The following is a 23,772-nucleotide window of genomic DNA, read 5'->3' as shown; positions in this document are numbered from 1 at the left end:
CCAGCAGGATACTACGCACTTGATTCCCTTAGATGATCTCACCCACAACCAAGAGTTGCTGCAACCCGAAATCGCAGACTTGATAATAAACAAATCTGTCTCACACAAAAAAGTCTATCAAAGGATAAATCTGTCTCCCACAGAAAACCTTAGGTTTTTGTTCCGTTTTAAGATATGAAAATAAAGGTGAACATGAACTAATTGATAATCCGGTCTTATATTCCCGAAGAACATCCTAGATCAATCAATCACCTCTCAACAATCTTTCTTGACTACACAAGAGGATGTCGAGGAATCACAAACAGTGAGACGAAGATGTTTGTGACTTCTTTATCTTGCCTATCGGAGAACTCTCACGATCTCAAGCCGATCAATAGATTGTACTCGTATGATAGAAGATGCAAGATCAGATCACACAACTACGATAAAAGCAGTATCGGTCTGGCTTCACAATCCCAATGAAGTCTTTAAGTCATTAACCTGGTTTAAGAGAAGAAAACCAAAGGTTAGAGGAGAACCGACTCTAGCGAGCGCACCAGTATCACACAGACGTGTGGGGTTTTGTTTTGCCCAATGCTAGATGTCTCCTATATATAGTCTTCGAATCAGGGTTTTTCCTTAGTTACAAAGCAATCCAGATTCACCGTTAGATGAAAAACTGATTTAGATTCAAGCTAATATTTCTCAACCGTTAGATCGAAAACTTAGATTGTCACACAAACTTGAGATATACGTTTACTGGTTTGTGAAAGTCGTTCCCAAACGTGTACGTGTATGTTGGTTCAACATAGTAACCCAAAAGGTTAACCATATGAGAATTTCATATTAACCTTGTTTTTCTTCACCATAACTAGTTCAATTGACTCAAATGAACTAGTTAGAGAGTTGTTCAATTGCTAAGAGATCTTATGTAACTACACAAGACAGAATTGAAACAAAGATGATTCGATTCGATTGAATCGGCTCATGAACTTTATAGCCATGGTTTGCATAAAGCATTCCTTAGTAATTTAAGTTTCATGTTCAGAGCACATCTTTAGATCATAACCCACTCAAGTAAGCAAACAAGTTCGCGGACTTAAGGCAACTGGCAGAGTTTTCCAAACTCAGCAGAAAATATCGGCAAGGAGACTTCCGCCAGTTCGCGGACTAAACACGCAAAGATTTTTTGGAAAATCCCACCAGAAATTCTCGGCAAGAGAACTTCCGTCAGTTCACAGACTGAGTTCGCAAACTGAGTTCGCGGACTTGGCAAAACTAATTCCTCCGGTTTCTCTCAATCAATAAAGTTCGCAAACTTCAGATTAAGGAATAGGACTTATGCACATATATGTTACCACACAATGCTTATATCCATCATTGGTTATATTGACCTAAACTCTCACTCCAACCATTGAAATATTCTTAGAGGACGTTATATAGTTGTTACACTATTTCTCGTCAAAGCGATTTTCAAAGTGATTGAAACAATATGACTTTCGTCATTAGGTGAAGATAAACCCGATCAAAGAGAAACGCTTTACCAACACATGATTTCGAGATATAGATAGGTTAAATATACTCGTCTCGAAATATAAAATGTGTATAATCCAGTCTATATAGCATATGACTTTTGTCTCATAAGAAGTAGGAGATAGAAGACATAGACTTTTGAGTGATAGATAAGTTCAAGTCTCCACATACCTTTTTGTTGATGAAGTTCCACGGTTCCTTGAGTAGATCTTCGTCGTTGTATGATGAATCGCCATGAATTCCTTAAGCTCAACTACACTTTTAGTCCGAGACTTAGCTATGTAGACTAGAAATCAAGACTCATAGTTTTGATCAATAACATTGACAAACATGCTTGAGATAGCAACGCATGCGAGGTCGACCGAGCTATGCTCTAACAATCTCCCCCTTTATCAATTTTAGTGGCAAAACTATTAATACATATGAAATACAAATAAGATAAACTTTAGCGGCTCCTATTCCATAGTCTAATCTTCAACGTTCCCTGAAATCTTCATCCTTCCAAGTACTCCAATGATCCCAAAGGTTGTAAGTTTAGCATCACCGTTGTTGAAGATCCGTTGCTATAACAACGAGAGAAATCAAGATTCTCGATCATCATTATACAGTGACATAGTATTATTATGTAACATCAAAGTCCAATTGCATCACGACTTTAACAATAATACTACGGTGATATGCATCACTACCCCTTAGTCAATACTCCATCTCACATGGAAACCACTCCCCCTTTCACAATGATCCGAAAACCATATGTATATGTAGTAGAACTACACATTAATTCTCCACCTTTTTATCAATAAAATTGGCAAAGGTACAAGAACGGGATCCTAATGAAATTTCCGAGAAGAGACGTTTCACAGAAGAAAAGAAAAAATACATACCAACTTAATTTAGATGCAATCATAAAACCGAAGATAAATGCATTCATCAAGGAGTTTTAAGATGCAAGATAACCCCTATAAAATTCCACAGCCGCATACCCCGCAAGATATTACCATTAAGGACAAGTTCAAAAGAACTCTCCCCCATTTGATGTTATTCCCGAGAGAACAACAATATCGACCTTAATTTCGAAAGAAAAGATGGATTTTTAATTGGACACCAAAAACCATAGGAATGATTTTCTATATCCCAAACTCAATCAAATTAATCACAAGTAGACCCATGATTAAAGCGAAACGTTTTACCAACACATGATTTCGAGATATAGATAGGCGAGATATACTTGGCTCGAAATATCAAATGTGTATGATCCAGTCTATATAGCATACGACTTTTGTCTCATAAGATGTAGGAGACAAAAGAGATAGACTTTTGTCTCTAATAATCTCCCACTTTGTCAATTTTAGTGACAAAACTATTAATACATATGGAATACAAAAAAGATAAACTTTAGTGGTTCCTATTCCATAGTCTAATCTTCAACGTTCCCTGAAATCTTCGTCCTTCCAAGTACTCCAATGATCCCAAAGGTTTTAAGTTTAGCATCACCGTTGTTGAAGATCCGTATCTATAACAATGCGAGAAATCGAGATTCTCGATCATTATTATACATTCTCATAGTATTATTATGTAACATCAAAGTCCAATTGTATCACGACTTTAACAATAATACTATGGTGATATCTATCACTCCCCCTTAGCCAATACTCCATCTCGATCATGGAAACCACTCCCCCTTACACAATGATCCGAAAACCATATGTATTTGTAGTGTGAACTACAATATTTCTCCCCATTTTTGTCAATAAAATTGGCAAAGGTACAAGAATGGGATCATAATGAAATTTCCACAAGAGACATTTCATAGACTAAAAGAAAAATACATACCAACTTAATTTAGATGCAATCATAAAGCCGAAGCTAAATGCATTCATCAAGGAGTTTTAAGATACAAGATAACCCCTATATAATTCCACAGCCGCACACCCCGCAAGATATTACCATTAAGCACAAGTTCAAAAGAACTCTCCCCCATTTGATGTCATTCCCGAAAGAACAACAAGAGCGACCTTAATTTCGAAAGAAAAAGAAGGATTTTTAAATTGGACACCAAAAAACCATAGAAATGATTTTCTATATCCAAAACTCAACTAAATTAATCACAACAAAACCCATGATTAATTTAATTAGAATATGCAACTAAATCAAACCACAAAAGTGATCAATTTAATTGAAGGTGCTCAACATAAGTAAACTTACGGAGCTACGACTAAGGTAATCATACGGAGACGACTAACTTAATCGTTCACATACTCAACATAAGGAAAAACCTTACGGAATATACGACTACGTCAATCAATAGAACATGATTAGTATAGTCGTTCATATACTCAACACAAGAACTTGTGGAATATATGAAAACTCAACTAGACTAATTACAAGAGAACTTATAATTAATATAATTGGAATACAAACAACCAAACTAATCACAAAAGTAATCAATTTAATTGTCAAAGGATTTGCTCGACAAAAGAAGACTTTAGGAGCAAATAACTAAATAACCAACCAAGATGATTAATTTAGTTCATAATGCTCAACATATAACATCTTATGGAATAACCAACAAAGACAATAAGAATAATCGACTCAGTTGTATCGTGCTCAACATAAGACACACAATGGAGCCTTCACGGTAAAACATGAAAAAATGGATCAATGAAGATTAATACCGTGGATAACATACAAGGATCTATTCTATTTTCCATCATAATGATATAATAGACTTTATCCTTGTCAAACAAAAGATTTTATCCTATTTTCCATCAAATACATGACTGAATAGGCATAACTTTTGTAATTGTCAAAAGTCCATTCGTCCTTTCATTAATACGAATACCAATTCATGAACGACTTTACTTTTGACAGCATATGGGACCTTCAAGTTCACGGACGCAAACAATACATATCCCATAATCAAATTGCAATATCACAAAATCGTAACGATCAATACTACAATAAAATCATCCTCCAAATATTTTTAGAATTTAAAAACCAATAAACCTAAAAAATAACATAAGAAGATGAAAAGAAAAATAGCTATGTGTAGTCACAATCGTCGCTATTGAAAGCACTAGTTATTCTTCCAACTAATCCAAAAATAAGATATACTAGGCAACAATTCCTTTGAGAAATTCTTTATCATTCCCGAACTCCTTGTTATCGACAACCATCGGGACATAAGGTTCACGGAGATAAGTGTCAATACCCACGAACTGTCTTGGCTGAAGAGGTCGAATTATGGTCCTCTGAATTTCCAAAGATTTAGACACGAACGTCTTTATTTCATAAATCTCCCTTCTTATTTCCTTTAACTCATAAAAAACATCAGAAAACTTCTGAGGGTTAGAAGGAACAACCCTGGGTTTTCTTGTATTCCTTCTTTTTCTTTTCAGGGACTTAGAGACAGGAGATTTTTCTTTTTCCTTGAATGAAGACTTAACAATCATGTTGACATCCTTTCCATCTGACGACATAGTGTTTTGAGAACAGTTATAAACAACTGGATTTGTGTGATTGAATCACTTAACTCAACAAGCAGTCTTATATAGGATGTCAAGAGGAAAAAGGAATGTAGGGTTCGAAACCTATTGACAGGTTCGTATACGCCCAACTCTAAAACCCTATAAAGAGTAGAATTGTCGATAATAAAACTTTCTTTTATTTGATAGACAAAAAATAACAAAACTAAGAAAAGAAGGAAAAACTCTTCTGAAGCCTGGATCAGCACTCAATCTTGTCTCTTTTCGAACAGGCACATGAGACAAGATTTTCCCAACAGCACAATCAAGTTGTGCTGCGATGAACAACGATTTATCCATCTTTTTCCTCATGGGAGGAATCTTCTGATCTTTGTCTATTAAAACGATTTGACCATATTTTCTTTTCAAATGGTCTTATTCTATCCTTGGAAACCAAGTTCTTAGACGAAGATAAGATCCTACATACCTCGGCGGTCTTCTGAGCAAGTTTCAACTTCCTTGCTAATCGATCTACTCTTCGTTGAAGTTTGGCGTGCCTTATTTGGTGCTTGTATTTGTAACACCTTGATAGTTCGTGTCCCTTCATCGAACAAAACGAGCACGTCAAACTTGGATAGTATTCAGGCATCTGAGATGTGCAAGCAGACAGACATATAGTTGATCCTGAAACATCACTGGCAGGGTTTTCAGTTATCGGATTCAAAGAATCTTCCAGCTTGATTGGGTTTACCTTTTCTCCGAACCCATTGAGGTTGATATATGTATTGCTACAAGTATCAAAATCGATGTTTTCACAAAGAAACCCTGCACTTGATTTCCTATCTTCATCGGAATCATAGGTTTCAGACATTTCATCAAGTATTATAGCTAGACCTTTGTTCCCAGTGTATTTTCTACGATTTGGGCATTCGTTAGCAAAATGGCCAAAAACCTTACACTTAAAGAACTGAGGCATGTCCTCGTCATCAGCCTCGTCAGCATCCCTGTTTTTAGGAGGTACACGACCATGAGGTTTGTCTGATGACTTAGATTTGTCTCTTGAAAACCGTTTACATCTCTTCAACAGAAGATCCCTAAACTGTCTTGTGATCAAGGAGACTGATTTTTCAAGATCTTCATCCGAAAAATTATCCTCAAACTGATCATCCTCGGAGACATGAACACTCTTGCCTTTGACCAGTAATTTAGTGTTCTTCTGTGCATTAAAGGAAACATCCTTACCGACTTTGGATGTATGCTCATGGTCAAAGATCTTAAGCTTTCCAACCAAGGTATTTCTGGAAAGATTATCGAGGTTATTCCCCTCAACGATGGCATGCTTCTTAGACTCGTATCTAGATGGCAGCGATCTGAGAATTTTCATCTGTTGATGGTGGTTTTAGGACCAGGGGTAAAATCGTAAAACCTCGCGTATATCATGACATCAGCGGTGACACTAACACATTTATTAGAGCATTTAACGCGCTTACACAAAAATTACCGGAGTACCTTTTTTAACGCTAAATTCGGGTTTCAATACACCAAACCCTAATTCCCGTACCACTGTGCCAGCAGCATGCCAGACATGCCAGCCGCACCACCGTGCCAGCAGCATGCCATCCGCACCACCGTGCCAGCAGCATGCCAGCCGCACCACCGTGCCAGCACCATGTCAGACATGCCAGCCGCACCACCGTGCCAGCAGCATGCCAGACATGCTATCCGCACCACCGTGCCAGGAGCATGCCACACATGCCAGAAGCACCACCCTGCCAGCAGCATGCCAGACATGTCATCCACGTCTCCACACCAAGGCATGCCAACCATGCCACATGTGCCAAACGCACATACCGCGCAATCTTCGCGCGCCAAGGCATGCCAACCATGACACATGTGCCAAACGCACATACCACGCACTCTTTGCACGCCAAAGGCATACCATGCCAGCCGTACAACCAAAATATAACCTTGGCCATACTGCCACCCCTTCCGAATTCTTCCTGGTTTTACTGTCGGGACGTTTTAGCCCCCTAAACAAGCTCAAAACCTAAATATTCTCGCGCGAGGAGATGGAGAATTCTGTTTCATGTCCGATAAAGGGTCGAACCGTCAAAATCCGAGTCCGTACGCGGATGCTACAACGATTCTAGTAAAGGGCGCTAATTAGGGTTTCGGCGTGTCAAACCCTAAACCGCAAGCGCTTCCCTTGCAAGCGTTTCCCTTCCAAAGCGCTTCCCTTCCAAGACGCCACACGCGCCGTTGGCACATGCCAAGCAACGCTTGCAACCTAGCATACCAAGTCGTGCAAACCTAGGGCCAAGCCACCACACGCGCCATTGGCACATGCCAAGCGACTCTTGCGACCTAGCATGCCAAGTCGTGCAAGCCTAGGGCCAAGCCGCGACACGCGCCATTGGCACATACCAAGCGACGCTTGCGACCTAGCATGCCAAGCCGCCATACGCGCCATTGGCACATGCCAAGCGACGCTTGCGACTTAGCATGCCAAGCCGTGCAAACCTAGGGCCAAGCCGTCACACGCGCCATTGGCACATGCCAAGCGACGCTTGCAACCTAGCATGCCAAGCCGTGCAAACCTAGTGCCAAGCCGCCACACGCGCCATTGGCACATGCCAAGCGACCCTTTCAACCTATCATGCCAATCCGTGCAAACCTAGGGCCAAAGCCGCTACGCGCGCCATTGGCACATGCCATGCAACACTTGCATTTTGGCATTACCACTTGCACCCAATGTGCAACCTACAGCCAAGGCATTCTGCACAAGCCATTGGCACATACCGTGCAACCATTTCACTTTGGCATGCCGCGCCTCCATCAAAGGCCACGATTTCTCTTAAGATGCAATATCTCGACCGTCGAAGGTCGCCACTGAGCCGGCACATCTCTCAAGCTCAACTTATCAAACACCAGCAACATGCTACACGTTTTCCACGAAAACACTCGAGACATCAATACATGTCACAAACTGGGGGATGCTCTTTAGGGTTTTGGTTTGGCGGTTTACAGCGTGCGGCATACACAAATGCCCATTTCAAGACAGTGTATTAAAAATAAAACGGTTAGTAAATTCAGGAAGTAATAGTGAAACGCCCTTTCATTATGGAACATCAATTCCATCAATACCAGGCGTTACCACCTCTTCCCATTTAACTCATCCGTTTATTTTTCTTACGAGGCCAGAGTACGTTTCACTTAGACTTGTATAAATAGGTCTTACCTATTTCCACCAAGACAACAAGTTTTTGGTCAGGAGAAATACAATACTCAGAAAGGAAACTTTCCTAGCTTTCCCAAAAGCTTTCACCTTCTGATACAAGTCAAGTACTACTCTTCCATAACTGTTCTAGTCTCAACACTCTCTTCGCTTCCCTCCATAAACCAGCCCTTCTCCTCCTCTTTGTGACCGAAGCAAATCCGGAATGGCCATTTCTTGGTTTAGGCCGGAGTTGTACAGATTGATCTCTCGAATCTAAAGTACTCCCGTGCAGTACATTTGTTTAGGGTTTAGATTTTTTTCTCACTCACCTACCGAAATTACCAAAATCGGCAGAAACGATTTTCACCCATAAACATCATCACAATGTCCTTTTCAGGAATAGTCTTACCCAATGCAAAAGATTCATTAACAATTTCAGACATTTTGTGATTAAACTCATCAAATGTTTCTTCATCTGCCATACGAAGGTTCTCCCAATTGGAATTAAGGTTTTGAAGCCTAGCATCCTTTTCACTGGAGTTGCCTTCAAATACAGTTTCTAAGATATCCCAAACATCTTTAGGTCTAGTGCAGTTTGTCACATGATGCTGAAGATTTGGGGTAATGGCATCTATGATAGCACTCAAACCGTCGGAATTTTTCTTTGCAGCAGTTATCTCAACAGCGGTGTATTCACCAATAGGTTTGGGAACGTTTACATCACCGACTGCCACAACGGGAGCATCATATCCATTAACCACATATACCCATGATTAAAATTACGCGATTGAAGAAAAGCTCGCATAACAATTTTCCACCATAAGTAATTGGAGCCATCGAAGATTGGTGGTACGTTAATAGAGATAGCACCTCTGTCCATAGAGTCAGATCGCTACAAACACGAACTTGTTAGGTCTTAAACGTGTTTGCTTTCTCTGATACCAATTGAAAAAGTGGGAGTCTAACAACGCCACCCAATATTTCGCTTAGCAATATGTATGGAATAACTCCGAAATACTTTGCTAGAGAATCAACTAGACAGTCAGACTCAATCTAGATAAAAGTATCTCAAGGAGTTAATATCTCTCTCTTGATTTGATTTTTACTCAAGCTAAAATCAATAGCGAGTCTTTATCAAATACAAGGAATAACTTGGGCGGTACCAAAGACCAATGTCCAAGAATCAATCAATATCAATCAACAACCAAAGGTTGGATTTCCAATTGATGATCACGAACGCACAACCTGTATTATTTCAATTATATAAAATATAATCCGGAAAAGAAATAACACAAACACCAGAAGTTTTGTTAACGAGGAAACCGCAAATGCAGAAAAACCCTGGGACCTAGTCCAGATTGAATACGCACTGTATGAAGCCTCTACAGACACTAGCCTACTCCAAGCTAACTTCATACTGGACTATAGTTGAACCCCAATCAGTCTCCCACCGATCTAAGGTACAGTTGTACTCATACGCCTCTGATCCCAGCAGGATAATGCGCACTTGATTCCCTTAGATGATCTCACCCACAACCAAGAGTTGTTGCAACCCAAAATCGCAGACTTGATAATAAAAAAATCTGTCTCACACAGAAAAGTCTATCAAAGGATAAATCTGTCTCCACAGATAAACCCTAGGTTTTGTTCCGTCTTAAGACATGAAATCAAGGTGAACATGAACCAATTGATAATCCGGTCTTATATTCCCGAAGAACAACCTAGATTAATCAATCACCTCTCTACAATCCTTCCTGACTACACAGGCGGTTTGTCGAGGAATCACAAACAGTGAGACGAGGATGTTTGTGACTTCTTTATCTTGCCTATTGGAGAACTCTCACGATCTCAAGCCAATCAAAGATTATACTCGTACGATAGAATATGCAAGATCAGATCACACAACTACGATAAAAGTAGTATCGGTCTGGCTTCACAATCCAAATGAAGTCCTTAAGTCGTTAACCTGGTTTGAGAGAAGAAAACCAAAGGTTAAAGGAGAATCGACTCTAGAGATCGCACTAGTATCACACAGATGTGTGGGGATTAGTTTTGCACAATGCTAGATGTCTTCTTTATATAGCCTTCAAATTAGGGTTTTGCCTTAGTTACAAAGAAATCCATATTCACTGTTAGATGAAAACCTGATTTAGATTCAAGCTAATATTTCTCAACCGTTAGATCGAAAATTGAGCTTGTCACACACACTTGGGTAGACGTTTACTGGGTTTGTGAAAACCATGCCCAATCGTGTAGGTGTATGTTGGTTCAACATAGTAACCCAAAAGGTTAACCATATGAGCATTTCATATTAACCTTGTTCTTCTTCACCATAACTAGTTCAATTGACTAAAATGAACTAGTTAAAGAGTTGTTCAATTGTTATGAGATCTTATGTGACTACACAAGACACAATTGAAACAAAGATGATTCGATTCGATTGAATCGGCTCATGAACTTTATAGCCACTGTTTGCATAAACCATTCCTTAGTAATTTAAGTTTCATGTTCAGAGCACATCTTTAGATCATAACCACTTAAGCTCACAAACAAGTTCGCGGACTTAAGACAACCGGTGGAGTTTTCCAAACTCAGCAAAAAATCTCGGCAAACAGACTTTCGCCAGTTCGCGGACTAGGTTCGCGGACTTACACGCAAACGAGTTTTTGGAAAATCCCAGCAGAAATTCTCGGTACAAGAACTTCCGTCAGTTCGCGGACTGGGTTCGCGGACTTGGCAAAGCCAATTCCTCCGGTTTCTCTCAATCAACAATGTTCGAAAACTTCGGATTAAGGAATACATGGTTATGTAATCTAAACTCTCATTCCAATCATTGAGACATTCTCAGAGGACGCTATATAGCCGTTATTCACAGACCGTTTCGCGTCAGAGCAATTCTCAAAGTAATTGAAACTTTTCATGACTTTCGTCACTAGGTGAAGATAAACTTGATCAAAGCGACGCTTTACCAACACATGATTTCGAGATATAGATAGGCGAGATATACTCGGCTCGAAATATCAAATGTGTATGATCCAGTCTATATAGCATACGACTTTTGTCTCATAAGAAGTAGGAGATAAAAGTGATAGACTTTTGAGTGATAGATAAGTTCAAGTCTCCACATACCTTTTTGTTGATGAAGTTCCACGGTTCCTTGAGTAGATCTTCGTCGTTGTATGATGAATCTCCATGAAGTCCTTGAGCTCAACTACACTTTTGTATCCTAGTCCGAGACTTAGCTATGTAGGCTAGAAATCAAGACTCATAGTTTTGATCACTAACATTGACAAACATGCTTGAGATAGCAACGCATGCGAGGTCGACCGAGCTATGCTCTAACATCTTTTATCTTTATAAACTCCTTGATGAATGCATTTAGCTTCGACTGTATGATTGCATCTAAACAAAGTTGATATGCACTTTTCTTTGGTCTTGAAGCATCTCGGTGGAAATTTCATTAGGATCCCACTAGTTTTCGTACCTTTGCCAATTTTATTGACAAAAATGGGGAGAATTAATATGTAGTTCACACTACAAATACATATGGTTTTCGGATTATTGTGTAAGGGGGAGTGGTTTTCATGTTGAGATGAAAGTATTGACTAAGGGGGAGTGATACATATCACCATAGTATTGTTGTCGAAGTTGTGATACAATTGAACTTTGATACCGTGTAATAATACTATGACACTGTATAACAATGATCGAAAGCTTTTTTTTTGTCATTGTTATGGCTACGGATCTTCAACAATTATGGTGCTGAATTGAACATCTATGAAATCATGGGAGTACTTGGAAGTGACGGAGTTTTCGAGTAATGTTGAAGAACCAATGAGATCAAGCATGTGGGCGAGAAGCTACAAAGTATTATTTATTTTGTAATCCATATGTATTGATAGTTTTGCCACTAAAATTGACAAAGGGGGAGATTGTTAGAGCACTGCTCGGTCGAACTCGCAAGCGTTGCTATATCAAGCTTATTTGTCAAATTTAGTTGTCAAAACTATATGTCTTGATTTCTAGTCTACTTATGGTTAAGTCTCGGATTAGGATAGTAAAGTGTAGTTGAGCTCCAGGGAGTAGTTTTTACTTTTTAGTTTCTGGGGCTTTTGAAAACTATGATTTGGTTATCATCAGTACTTGGAAAATTCATCTTCACCGTGAAAACGAGAAAGATTAATCATCAAATACAACGAAATTCATAAAGGGAGGTGTTAGAGAGATGATTCAGGGACTCGGAAATATGCAGACAAGCTAGGGAGGCCGCACAAGAAGAAATGTTCTTATTTATTTTTTATTTGTTTTTGGGCCGAGTTTTTCCTCAAACTCAATACCTAACGTATTTCTGTCGGGTACCCAGGAGCCGTCGGGTACCCGTCAGGTAGATCCGGTAAGGACCCGATACTAACCGGTTTCTTATCGGGTCTACCCGACGGGTAATAAAACTGTTAACGGGTATGGTATTAGGACCCGAATGAACATGGTTCGGTTCGGTTTCGGGTAAACGGCTACCCGTTGACAGTCTTAATTTTCAGCACAATTGACTCCAGAGTTGATAGAAAACTTTGCAGTTAAGCGCGCTCGGGCGGGAACAATCCAAGGGTGGATGACCTCTCGGGAAATTGCTGATGCATAACCGCAGCGATGCCCGTTAAAAACCCCACACTGCCGGATAACTGCAGTGGCTAAGTGTGGATAATATCGGTGGAGGGACGAGTCATTACAGATACTTTCAACCCGTTCAGGAAAAATGATACTTTCACCCCGTGTCAGGAAAAGTGATAGTTTCACGGTTTCACCCTATGTCATGGAACGTGATACTTTCACCCCGTTTCAGGAAAAATGATACTTTCACCCCGTTTCAGCAAAAGTTACACTTTCACCCGTTTCAGGAAAAGTGATACTTTCGTTCTGTTTCAGAAAAAGTGATACTTTCACTTCATTTCTATTTGGTCTATTTTAGGCAAAATAAAACGGTAAAAGTATCTTTTTTCTGAAACGGAGGTAGTATATGCCTAAAAATATCATTCCAACAATAGAAAAAAGATGCATAACGTATAGAGCCACCACAAAAGATGCATAATAGTTTATACAGTTGTATTTTGGTTCATACTAATTTGGCTATGCAATCACTAAAATGATATATATATATATATATGCCTCAAATCAATTTCTACGACACATGTCTGTTGTTTTCCTCGTGTTCATCCTTTGGACTAGTAACAATTTGTTTTCAATCAACCCCATCTACATCCCCATGAACCTATTTTCTAGATTCTCATGTAAGGCAGTTCAATTCATTTTTATTCCTCCAGATTTCCCTTGTCAGCTCTTCGTTGCTGGTTCTTTGGTTTTGTTGTTGGTTTTGTTAACCAGGCCCCCCCGAGCTTTGTTAGAAATTAAAACAATTAAAACATAAATTTAGTTAATGTTGTTAACCAGGTCCCCGGAGCTTTGTTAGAAGTAAAAATGTTGCTGGTTTAGTTAACCAGGTCCCTTAGAACTTTGTTAGTAGTTTGAATGCCTTGTGTTTTCTCGGGAGGATGGATGGAGATGTTTTGTTTTGAGGGTTGGGTTATAGTTGTTGGAGACGATCGTTTTGTCTTGTGAGTGTTTGGGGTTTTAAACATAGCATCTTTTTTAGCGACTTTTGTTGCTTCTTTGTGATCCTTCTTCGATCTGTGTTGTTTTCGTTTACGCTGAGGCTGGGTTACATGTGTTTTGTTTTGGATTCATGGATACAATATCTATTTCTTTGGCTTCCAGAAATTTAATTTTAAGATTAAGGTTATCATGTCATTTGCCATAACAACCTTCAGAAACAATAATAACCAGACTACCCAGCGCCTCTTCCGCTTTGTGATTATTCCATCAGTTTGAAGACCATGTGTCAGACCTGTTCTGACAAATGCAACCTTTATGTACCAAGTGACTATCAACAACAACAACAGCAGCAACAACAAACAACGGTGCAAAACCTGCACCAAATAAGCCACGATCATGTTAATTACAGAAAACTCAGCTTCTATTACCACAGTTGAGCACTAATAGCCTATGCCTGTAGGCGATCCTTTTGGACCGGTAGATTCTCAACCTTGCATATCTTTGGGTCTCCTTAGTTTAGTTCGCATCAGTATTTATGCCGTAGTGTAAGCCTTTGTATTTTGCTTTTCTCGGTGTTTTATGTTTTAGAACCTCAGTCCTGCATTTATCTATGTAAGGTGTAGTATAACGTAGAGTTTCCCTAATTTTTGTATTAGACTTCCGTCCCGGGGTAACAATATACATTAAATTGTAATTTTTGGCATTCATAACTGTAACTTGTAAGTGCTAGTTTATAAAGTACATTTGTAGTTCTATCCTCTGCCCTTGTATTAGTCTACATACTTAGGTTTTGCAAGCGGTTCTCTTCCCCTGTCCTATATCATCTGCACAACAACTTTTGAAGATTAGGCATTTGCTCCTTACAATCCCACTTAAACCTTATTCACTCATTTCCTCCTAGACTTCTCACTCTTCCCTCCTGCAGCAAAGCCCATTTAAACTAGTAATCATAACCTCACAATGACTATTCAAGCTTGGAATTGTTAATGCATTAACCTCCCATCATCTATTCAACATTTAAAAGGTTGGTTTCTCTACACAAACCTAGCATATTATTTCTTTCGAAACTTTAGCTAACGAGCAACATACAAAGATTATCACAAACCCTTCAATTCAATAATTACTTCACCTCCCAAAAATTGGAAGACGAGGAGGACTTTGGTTAATGTGGGAAGACAATCTAAATATCCAAATATTATTCCACTCTCAAAACTACACCCATACATAAGTTACGGCAGCACCTCCAGAACAACCATGGTTCTGCACGGGTATCTATGGCCCACCGCATCCCGATACTAGGAAAATTCTTTGGCAAGAATTTCCAACAATCTTTAACAACATCAATCCATACATACCTTGGATTCTACTAGGAGATTTCAATGATGTCCTAGGTCAATCAGGAAAAAAGGAGGAAGACAAGTAACATATGCTAAATCTCAACCTTTACTCACTCTCATGGACCAGATGGGTTTTATTGATTGGGATTCCGAGGAGATCCCTACACCTGGACAAACAACCAAATGGGGTAAGATAACATTCTAGAAAGATTAGATAGAGCTCTAGCAACCCAACATTGGAGGACGGCAAATCCACATGCAGCGGTTACTCATCTTCCAAGAATAGCATCTGATCACGCACCAATACTATTACAGGAGAAAGCAATGGACTGGCAGGGAACAAAAAACTACAAATTTGAGCACCTATGACTCTCTTATCCCCAACTCAGGCAAGTAGTTGAATCGACTTGGGAGCAACAACAAGGTAATGAACCTACCCTAGACCTCCAACTCAAGCTCATAACAACCGGACAAACTCTGCTGGAATGGAACAAAGTAACTTTTGGCCACCTGCTAACTATGATCAAGAAATCGACAACCAACATAAAGCACGCTCAACATCAATGTGCAACCCAATCGGGCTCCGACCTGGAATATTGGCTGCATCAAGAGAAACAATTACGAATATACCATGTAAACTATTACAATGTCATGCGACATACTGACAACAAAGATCTAGAATTCAATGGCTACGATCAGGCGATCTCAACACAACCTTTTTTCACACGACAGTTACCATTCGCAGAGCCTGTGACAATATACAACAACTACAAGACCCACAAAACAATTGGATTAACAAAAAAGAAGACGTTGTTCAGCTCATTCTGGATCACTACACTCAATGATATACGATGCCTCTTACAGTGATAAATGAATATCTCTTTACAAATATCAGACCAAGATCAACTCCCAGACAGTCGGAACTTTACGAAGAAAGTAAATACAACATAAATCAAACAAGCCCTCTTCTCCATAAATTAAAGTGCTCCAGGTCCAGATGGTTATACAAGTAAGTTTTTCAAAGTTTTTGGGAAACAACTCACCCCCAATTGATAGCAATGGTTCGTAGTTTTTTTAAGAACTTACGTATGCATCCTCTCATGAATCACACAAACATAATACTAATACCTAAAGTCGACCACCCTTCAAAACCTTCACAGTTCAGACCCATAGGGCTCTGTAACGTCACATATAAAATCATTTCAAAAATTTTAGTCAACCGAGTGATACCACTTCTCCCCTTTTTAATAAGCCCTTACCAAAGTGTTTTTGTTCCACAAAGATCAATACATGATAATATATCCATTGCTGGAGAACTCTTCCATCATATCAAACCTCAACGCTCACCAAAGACCCAAAAATATCTCTCAAACTAGACATCCGTAATACCTATGATAGCTTAGATTGGGGATTCATCAAAACCTCATTTACAAAACAAGGATTCCCACCAGCCTTTATAGACTACATTATGCTATGCGTCACAACAATTACATACTCGATCAACATAAATAGTACGCCCCATGGCCACATCAGCCCAAGTAGAGGTATCAGACAAGGAGTCCCACTATCCTCCTATATTTATATCATATGTGCTGAAATCCTATCTACAAATCTAGGAAACCTTCAAAACCAAAAATTAGTCCAAGGACTTAATAATCAAAAAAAGAACCGCCAATTATTCATTTAATGTATGCAGATGATTTATTGATCACATACAAAGCCTCAGACCAAAGTAACCAATACCTTAAAACCCTTCTCCTCCTATAACACTTATGCAGGACAAGTAATCAATACTACCAAATCAGTAATCATACATCACTCAAACCTAGACCGATCAAGATAAAATCTTCAACAATTCTTCAATATGCCGGCTACATAAAAACCTCCAACCTATCTGAGAGTCCAATTCAAACATGGAAGGACATCCAATCAAACCTTCGTTCCCCTCCTACAGAGATTAGCCCGAAAAGCTAAAGGATGGATGACAAAATGCCTAACTCCAGATGGAAGACTCACTCTAATCAAAACCTCCCTAATTCACACTTCAAATCACATCATGCAAACATAAAACCTACCCGCCAATATTTACAAACAAATAGATCGTATCGCCAGATATTTTTTCTGGGGACACGAACTCAACAACTACAAAACTCCACCCTATAGGATGGGATAAAGTAACATAACCATTATCCGAAGGAGGACTAGGAATAAGGAAGATCAGTGATCATAATAAAGCACTTCTCATGAAGAGAATATGGAATCTACATGAATAACCTAACTCTATCTGCGGAAGGTTCTTCAGTGCAAAGTATCTTGATCAACAACCAATTCTACAAGACACTGATTCACTACCCTCGTCATCTAGTCCTCAATGGAGACATCTGGCATCAATTGTTCCTACCATATAACATTTAATACTTCATCGTATTGGAAATGAACTATCAACCCCAATAGAAGCCAATTGGATTCCGCACTCAACAAATCTAGACCCAACACAATACTACCCAATCCGAATGGTAGAGGATATCATCGACCCAATATCCCATTCCTGGAACCATGAAAAATTAAACACCCTTCCCAATCCTATAATCCAAAAGATCATTAACATCCACCTTCCCCAAAATAGTCCCCAAGATAAAATTATCTGGCCACACACAAAATCTGGAAACTACACTACCTCTTGAGGATACAAATCTCTAACCCAGGGTCAACCAAATCACACCCCTCTACCACCTACCGAATTTCTATGGACTCTACCATGTCCACCAAAAATTTGGCTTTTCTTGTGGAAAGCCATCATGAAGGATTACCAACCTTCTCTCTCTTACATCACATCCATTTGTCCAACTCAGACATATGTCCACGATGCAACACATATCCAGAATTGGAAAGTCACCTTCTAATTCATTGTCCAACAACAACTAATTCATGGAACACCTTACTCAATCAACTTACAAATGCACCAAGCTCCAATCCCTCATCAGCTTTCACCTTAACACCTCAAACAACCATTTCCCAAATCCTTCAATAACCTGTGTCAACATCTGTAATCTCTTTTTTTGTTTTCTATTATGGACCTTATGGCTGGCTAGGAATGATATAATATACCAACCAAAGCAACAACTTCGAAAGAAATTCTAGCCTAGGCACAAAAACTGCATCAAGAATACTACGGGGATCTACACTCTTCTCCACCAATCATTCCAGGAGATACACCGATATTTAACCATCCAATAATAGACAAAAGGATACAACAATATCGATAGGATGGTCCATTCCAAACATCAACTGGATCAAGATTAACACCGATGGAGCTGCTAGAGGTCATCCAGGATTTGCAGGGGCAGGGTTCATCTGCAGAGATTCAAACTCACGAACGTTATTGGCTCTAGCTCAACACTGGAATTACAACTGCATTAACTGCGGAAACTTGGGCTATGCTTTTGGCTTCAAGAACAGCAACAGAAAGACAATGACCAAAATTTCTCTTTGAAACCGACTCAGAAAACCTACTACGCTTTGTCACTTCCTCTACCCCTCCACCTTGGCACATAGCAGGAATGATTGAGGAAATAAAATTTAGATTTCATCAGATCCCGCAGGTTATTCAGCACAACTATAGAGAAGGAAATCGAGCAGCCGACGGGTTGGCCAATCATGCGGCGGATAGAAGTCAGAAAGGAAGTTCATCAACCAAAATATGAGACCAGGCAATCCCATCTTTTATTAATCAAATTTTATTTCATGATTCCGTGTGTACCACATACCTACGACAAATTATAAACTAACTTCTTTTAACAAGATGTATGCTTCAAAAAAAAAAAGATATACATGCCTCAAAAATTACCTTCCAACAAAAAAATGATGTATGTCGCGTTATGAAATCATCGTTGTTTCGTTTTTCTTCGGTTAGCCCATCCCATCGTGACAATGGTTTCTACTATAAATTATTTTTAAATTATGTACCAGAACCCCTTCAAATTATGTACTAGAACCGTTTTTTTTCTATTTTTTTTCTTTTTTTCTTTTAAAAGTTGAAATATAAATTTTTAAATGGTATCAGAACATGCTAACATGCTAGTTATGTTTTATGTACTGCAATCTGATGACACTGATCAATGAGATAATTGCTAAATTAAAATACTGAAAGTCGATGTAAAACAAATGCGTGTAGTTGTATTTTGATTTCATGGTTTATTGACTTATTGTTTTATTTTATTTATCAAATTATCATTTTTTACGAAATTTAATATTATTATTTTTTATTTTCTTATCAAATGTTCATATTAATTTTTCCTTATTTTATCTTTATTTTTATTTAATATCCCTTTTCCCTTCATTACCTCAATATCTATTTTTTTAATTTTACAAGTTTAACTTTATATTTTTAATTGTTAGATAAATTATATTTTTATATTTTTTGTTATTAATTTATTTTTTTTTTCTTATATCATCGCCCAAATTACTTTGTTTTTTTTTCTTTTTTTAGTGAAGATTATTCTTCATGAACAAAATTACTATATAATAAGTTGGTGGGTAGCCTGACAACAAGCTGGGACCAACACCCTTCTGGATTGCTAAACCCAGCATATGAAAAAGAGTACCGCTTATCTAATAGCTCGGGTCGTGGTTCGTGATATAATTTTTTAACCTCTTCAGGAAAATGATGTTTCTTCACCCAGTTCACCAAAAGTCGAGAAAGCTAAAACCCCAAAGCCATAACCATGAAAGGAGCACTTGTCTAAGTATTTATTCCGTTTATGCGATGTAGCGCTAGAAATGACATTACCGGGTATGAAAGTACGAACCCCACCTCCAGTGAAAGATGAAACACCGGTGATATTGAAACAAATATCTAGACCGTTCTCCCAACAATAAACAAGAATGCCTGCATGTCTCAAGCAATTGTTATTATCAGATAAAAAACCGAGAACTACCTCCTTATTGCATGCACACCATTGTTGTAGCAAATATCACCAAAACATCCGTCACAAGGTCATGGAGAAATTTGAGACCGACGTCATTAGCACAATGCAAAACATGATCCCAAAAATATCCATCTTTTTGTTACAACTTGAGCATGTAGTATCCTCGCTGAAAATAATTCCATCTTTGTATTACATTCATTTATTTTCATGCCAAAACCTAAACATTGAACCATATGTAGTTTTAATGCATGATATTACAACTACATGTAATTATTTTATTTTCTTTTTGCGGAAGCGTCTGGATTTTTACTGACTACTCAACTTGCAAGAACAATGGAGTATCATCATATCATTATTGAAGATCATTCGCATGTATCGGTTCAAATCTTGAAGGAGAATAACTCCAGAATTCCATAGAAAATATTGCATATCATTGATCAGATAAAGCAGGAGTCCAAGACAATTGGTCAAGTTGTCTTAATCATGTTTCGAAGAGAGTTAATGGATTAGCCTATGAACTCGCAGCGCACGCTGACAAGCAGTCTGTTCACCAATGATGGACATCTTCCCGACTCCCTAACTGCATCATTCCTTTTCTGTGTGCTGAACAATGTAATAGTTCGATGTTTTACGTTTCCTTTTCTTGTTTGTTTGGCTTAAATGCCTGCTACCAAAAAAAAAAAGAAAAAAAAAAAAGCAATGTCAAGCCACGCTAATACTGGCGTGCCAGATCGACCATAAATACATTTGGCATCATATTTAATTCTTTCCTCCGGTTATTCTATTTTAGAAGAAAAAATTACTTTCTCCAAGACCATAGAAAACTTTATATTCTCCGAAACCATAATAATTTTGTAGTGTTCCAAGATCAAACCAATCTATGACCATTAAAAAATGAATCTATTTTCTCCAAACACATCATTCAAATACGTTAATGGTCGGTAAGAAATCAAGAGAAAATTAATGTTATATGGAAGGAGACTGCCATTAACAATTGGTAGTTGTTATTCCACTTACTCTAGTTTCTTTAAAATACAGAGAGTGCACGACACGCATATTACAATGTGAAAAATACTACCTTCCATCATAATTTACTTGCTAAAATAGGATTTGTAAAACTTTGAAACAAATTCAAATTACTTCCACATACACCATCAATCTTTCAAATTACTTGTTTAATATACTAGTTTTTGTATCCTAGTTTTTATTTCTTTCTTGATAATTAGAGAATTTTAGTGGGAAATATAGTAATTTTTTGGTACACTTTTCTTAAAAAAAACTCAATTTTGACAAGTAAAGTAATACGGAGAGAGTATAACTCCTACTATTACAATACCAGCTCGATTACCAGCGGGTCATTAGTAGGGTTATATTTTAGCTTTAAACCTAAAACCGTACGAAACGGTGAACTTGATAAATTTACTCGTCATCCTTATTCCTAGTTTTTGGCTGTGTGCAATCGGTCTGCTCGGTGACTACCAATTTTCCGACCACAATGTGATAGTTAATTATGAAAACCATTAAATTATCTGATGTTTTTGGCTCATTTCTAGCCATTTTACCACCCATGCATGCTAGCTGAATTTTTGTTTTAGCTTTTCCTGCAAATTTCGTGCAGCTCGCGTTGATGTCTAGTCCAACGTAAAGGAAACGGCCATAATACAACTAGAAGGTTGAAGCGATCAAGCCACTTAAATTCCACCAAGTCTTGACTTAGCGTACAACTATAATATCGTATGTGGAAAATAAATTATTGTCATCATTTTAGTAGAAAATCTTAACGCCATTTTGTCTATATATACTTATATAGGGTAGTATCACTAATATAACATTCACAGCAAAAGTATTCTATTAGAACATTATGAGAACAATGGAACCGATAATCTTGTTTTACAAAATTTCCTTCTTTGCAGCACTTCTCATTTCATCAAATATATTCGTTGGTAAGTACATTTATATGCCTTTTATTGAATAAATTATCACAATATAAACATTAAAAGTTTTAATATATTTGGTTGCATGCAGAAGCGGGAAATGTTGGTGTGAACTATGGAAGGCAAGGAAACAACCTACCGTCCCCGAGTGCAGTCGTTAGCCTCTTAAGATCGAGAAATGTGGACCGAATTCGGCTTTTTAGTCCAGATTGGGATGTCCTAAATGCCCTACGAGGGTCAGGAATCGGAGTCGTACTTTGTGTCCCCAACCGAGATATCCAAAGGATGGGAAATGATCCAGATTTTGCTGGAAATTGGATTTGGAACAATGTCCTTTCATTCGGTGATGTTCAATTTCGATACATTTCAGTGGGAAATGAAGTCAATATTCCTTACGCTGGAGAGTCAAATCACATTCTTCCTGCTATGCGAAATCTTCATAATGCACTTAGAGCTGCTGGGAAAACAACTCCAGTTACTACAACTATTTCTTTTGGTGTGGTTGTAGATTCATACCCTCCCTCTCGTGGACGATTTTCCGACGGCGCCCAAAACATAATGAGATCGATAGTAGAGTTTTTAGTAGCCAACAGGAGTCCTCTCCTCGTAAATATCTATCCTTACTTCGCGTACAATGACAACCGACAACAAATACAATTGGATTATGCGTTATTTACGGCAAATCGAGTTATTGTAACGGACAGCGGTAACGGACTACGGTACTGGAACTTGTTTGATGCTATGACCGATGCAGCATATGCGGCGATCGAGAAGGTTGGTGGATACAATGTCGATATTGTCGTTGCCGAAAGTGGATGGCCATCTGGTCAAAATGGAGATATTGCAACCATTCCAAATACTAGGACATATGTTAACAATTTGATTTCACACGTATCGGGAACATCTGGAACCCCCAAAAGGCCAGGGAGGAGCATAGAGACTTATATTTTTGGCCTTTTTAACGAGAATACGAAGGGTGGTCTCCCGACTGAGCGACATTTTGGCCTGTACTACCCTGACATGAGAGAAATCTTCCCTGTCACTTTCCGTTAGGCAATCAAAGGAACATCAATTAGCTGCATGACAAAGAAGTAAGTTCCATGCACGCTAATTCAATAATTAAGGTTATGTATACAGTATACCTGCTTAATTAAATAAATGATGTAACTAAGGTTATGCGCCGCAGTTACCTATAATGACATGATAAGGTAATAGAAAGACAAACACCAGCAATCATGTCATTTGGGTTCAACTATATGTACGTAATGTGGTTCATTTAGGACTATAATAACAAAATTACGATGTATTATACAGATGTCGTTTTCGTACTTCTTTTATTACAAATTCAAATCGCATGCACCTCTTAAATTACTTAATCAAAAAGAAAGGAATTAAGGTGAAAAAGAGACGTGAACTGAATAAATATGACCCCTTCGCCTTCTGGCTAAGATTGTAATTTAAGAAAACTTTCTAATACTTTGTTATGCCTGAGTCTGTTTTTAATTAATAGCAATTACATTATGGACCAAGGGTTTAACTGGAGTACTCCCCCCGTCTTTAATCGACTTAGTCAAAATATTAAAGAAGAAAATCTTATAAAATGTCATGACTAATCCTTGACTAACCATGTTTAATGTCATGTTCTTACCAAAACTAAAATTAATTGCTAATAAAATTAATATATTAAAAATTGCAGTGGAACTTCACAATACCTGGTTACTGCTTTACTCTCACTGCATACAAGATACATTTCAGAAAGGCAAGTTTAGAATC

The 23,772-nt window shown here is 38.2% G+C and overlaps 1 protein-coding gene across 1 annotated transcript; it reads left to right on the top strand.

The window, feature by feature from the left end:
- Positions 1-21,885: 21,885 nt before the first annotated feature.
- On the top strand, positions 21,886-23,327 carry LOC113274808 (putative glucan endo-1,3-beta-glucosidase GVI). The gene is made up of 2 exons (XM_026524197.1): positions 21,886-22,008; positions 22,091-23,327. Exons 1-2 carry the CDS (start codon positions 21,927-21,929, stop codon positions 23,050-23,052), a joined length of 1,044 nt encoding a protein of 347 aa, XP_026379982.1. The 5' UTR covers positions 21,886-21,926; the 3' UTR covers positions 23,053-23,327.
- Positions 23,328-23,772: the final 445 nt, after the last annotated feature.

The sequence above is a fragment of the Papaver somniferum genome, chromosome 4 (genome assembly GCF_003573695.1).
Source record: "Papaver somniferum cultivar HN1 chromosome 4, ASM357369v1, whole genome shotgun sequence".
Lineage (NCBI taxonomy): Eukaryota > Viridiplantae > Streptophyta > Magnoliopsida > Ranunculales > Papaveraceae > Papaver > Papaver somniferum.
This window is presented reverse-complemented; position numbering and strand designations above follow the sequence as displayed.

Coding starts and splice junctions, on each gene's coding strand:
- LOC113274808 (XM_026524197.1), top strand. CDS start 21,927: ATGAGAACAATGGAACCGATAATCTTGTTTTACAAAATTTCCTTCTTT. Junction 22,009..22,090: donor TTCATCAAATATATTCGTTG/GTAAGTACATTT, acceptor GGTTGCATGCAG/AAGCGGGAAATGTTGGTGTG.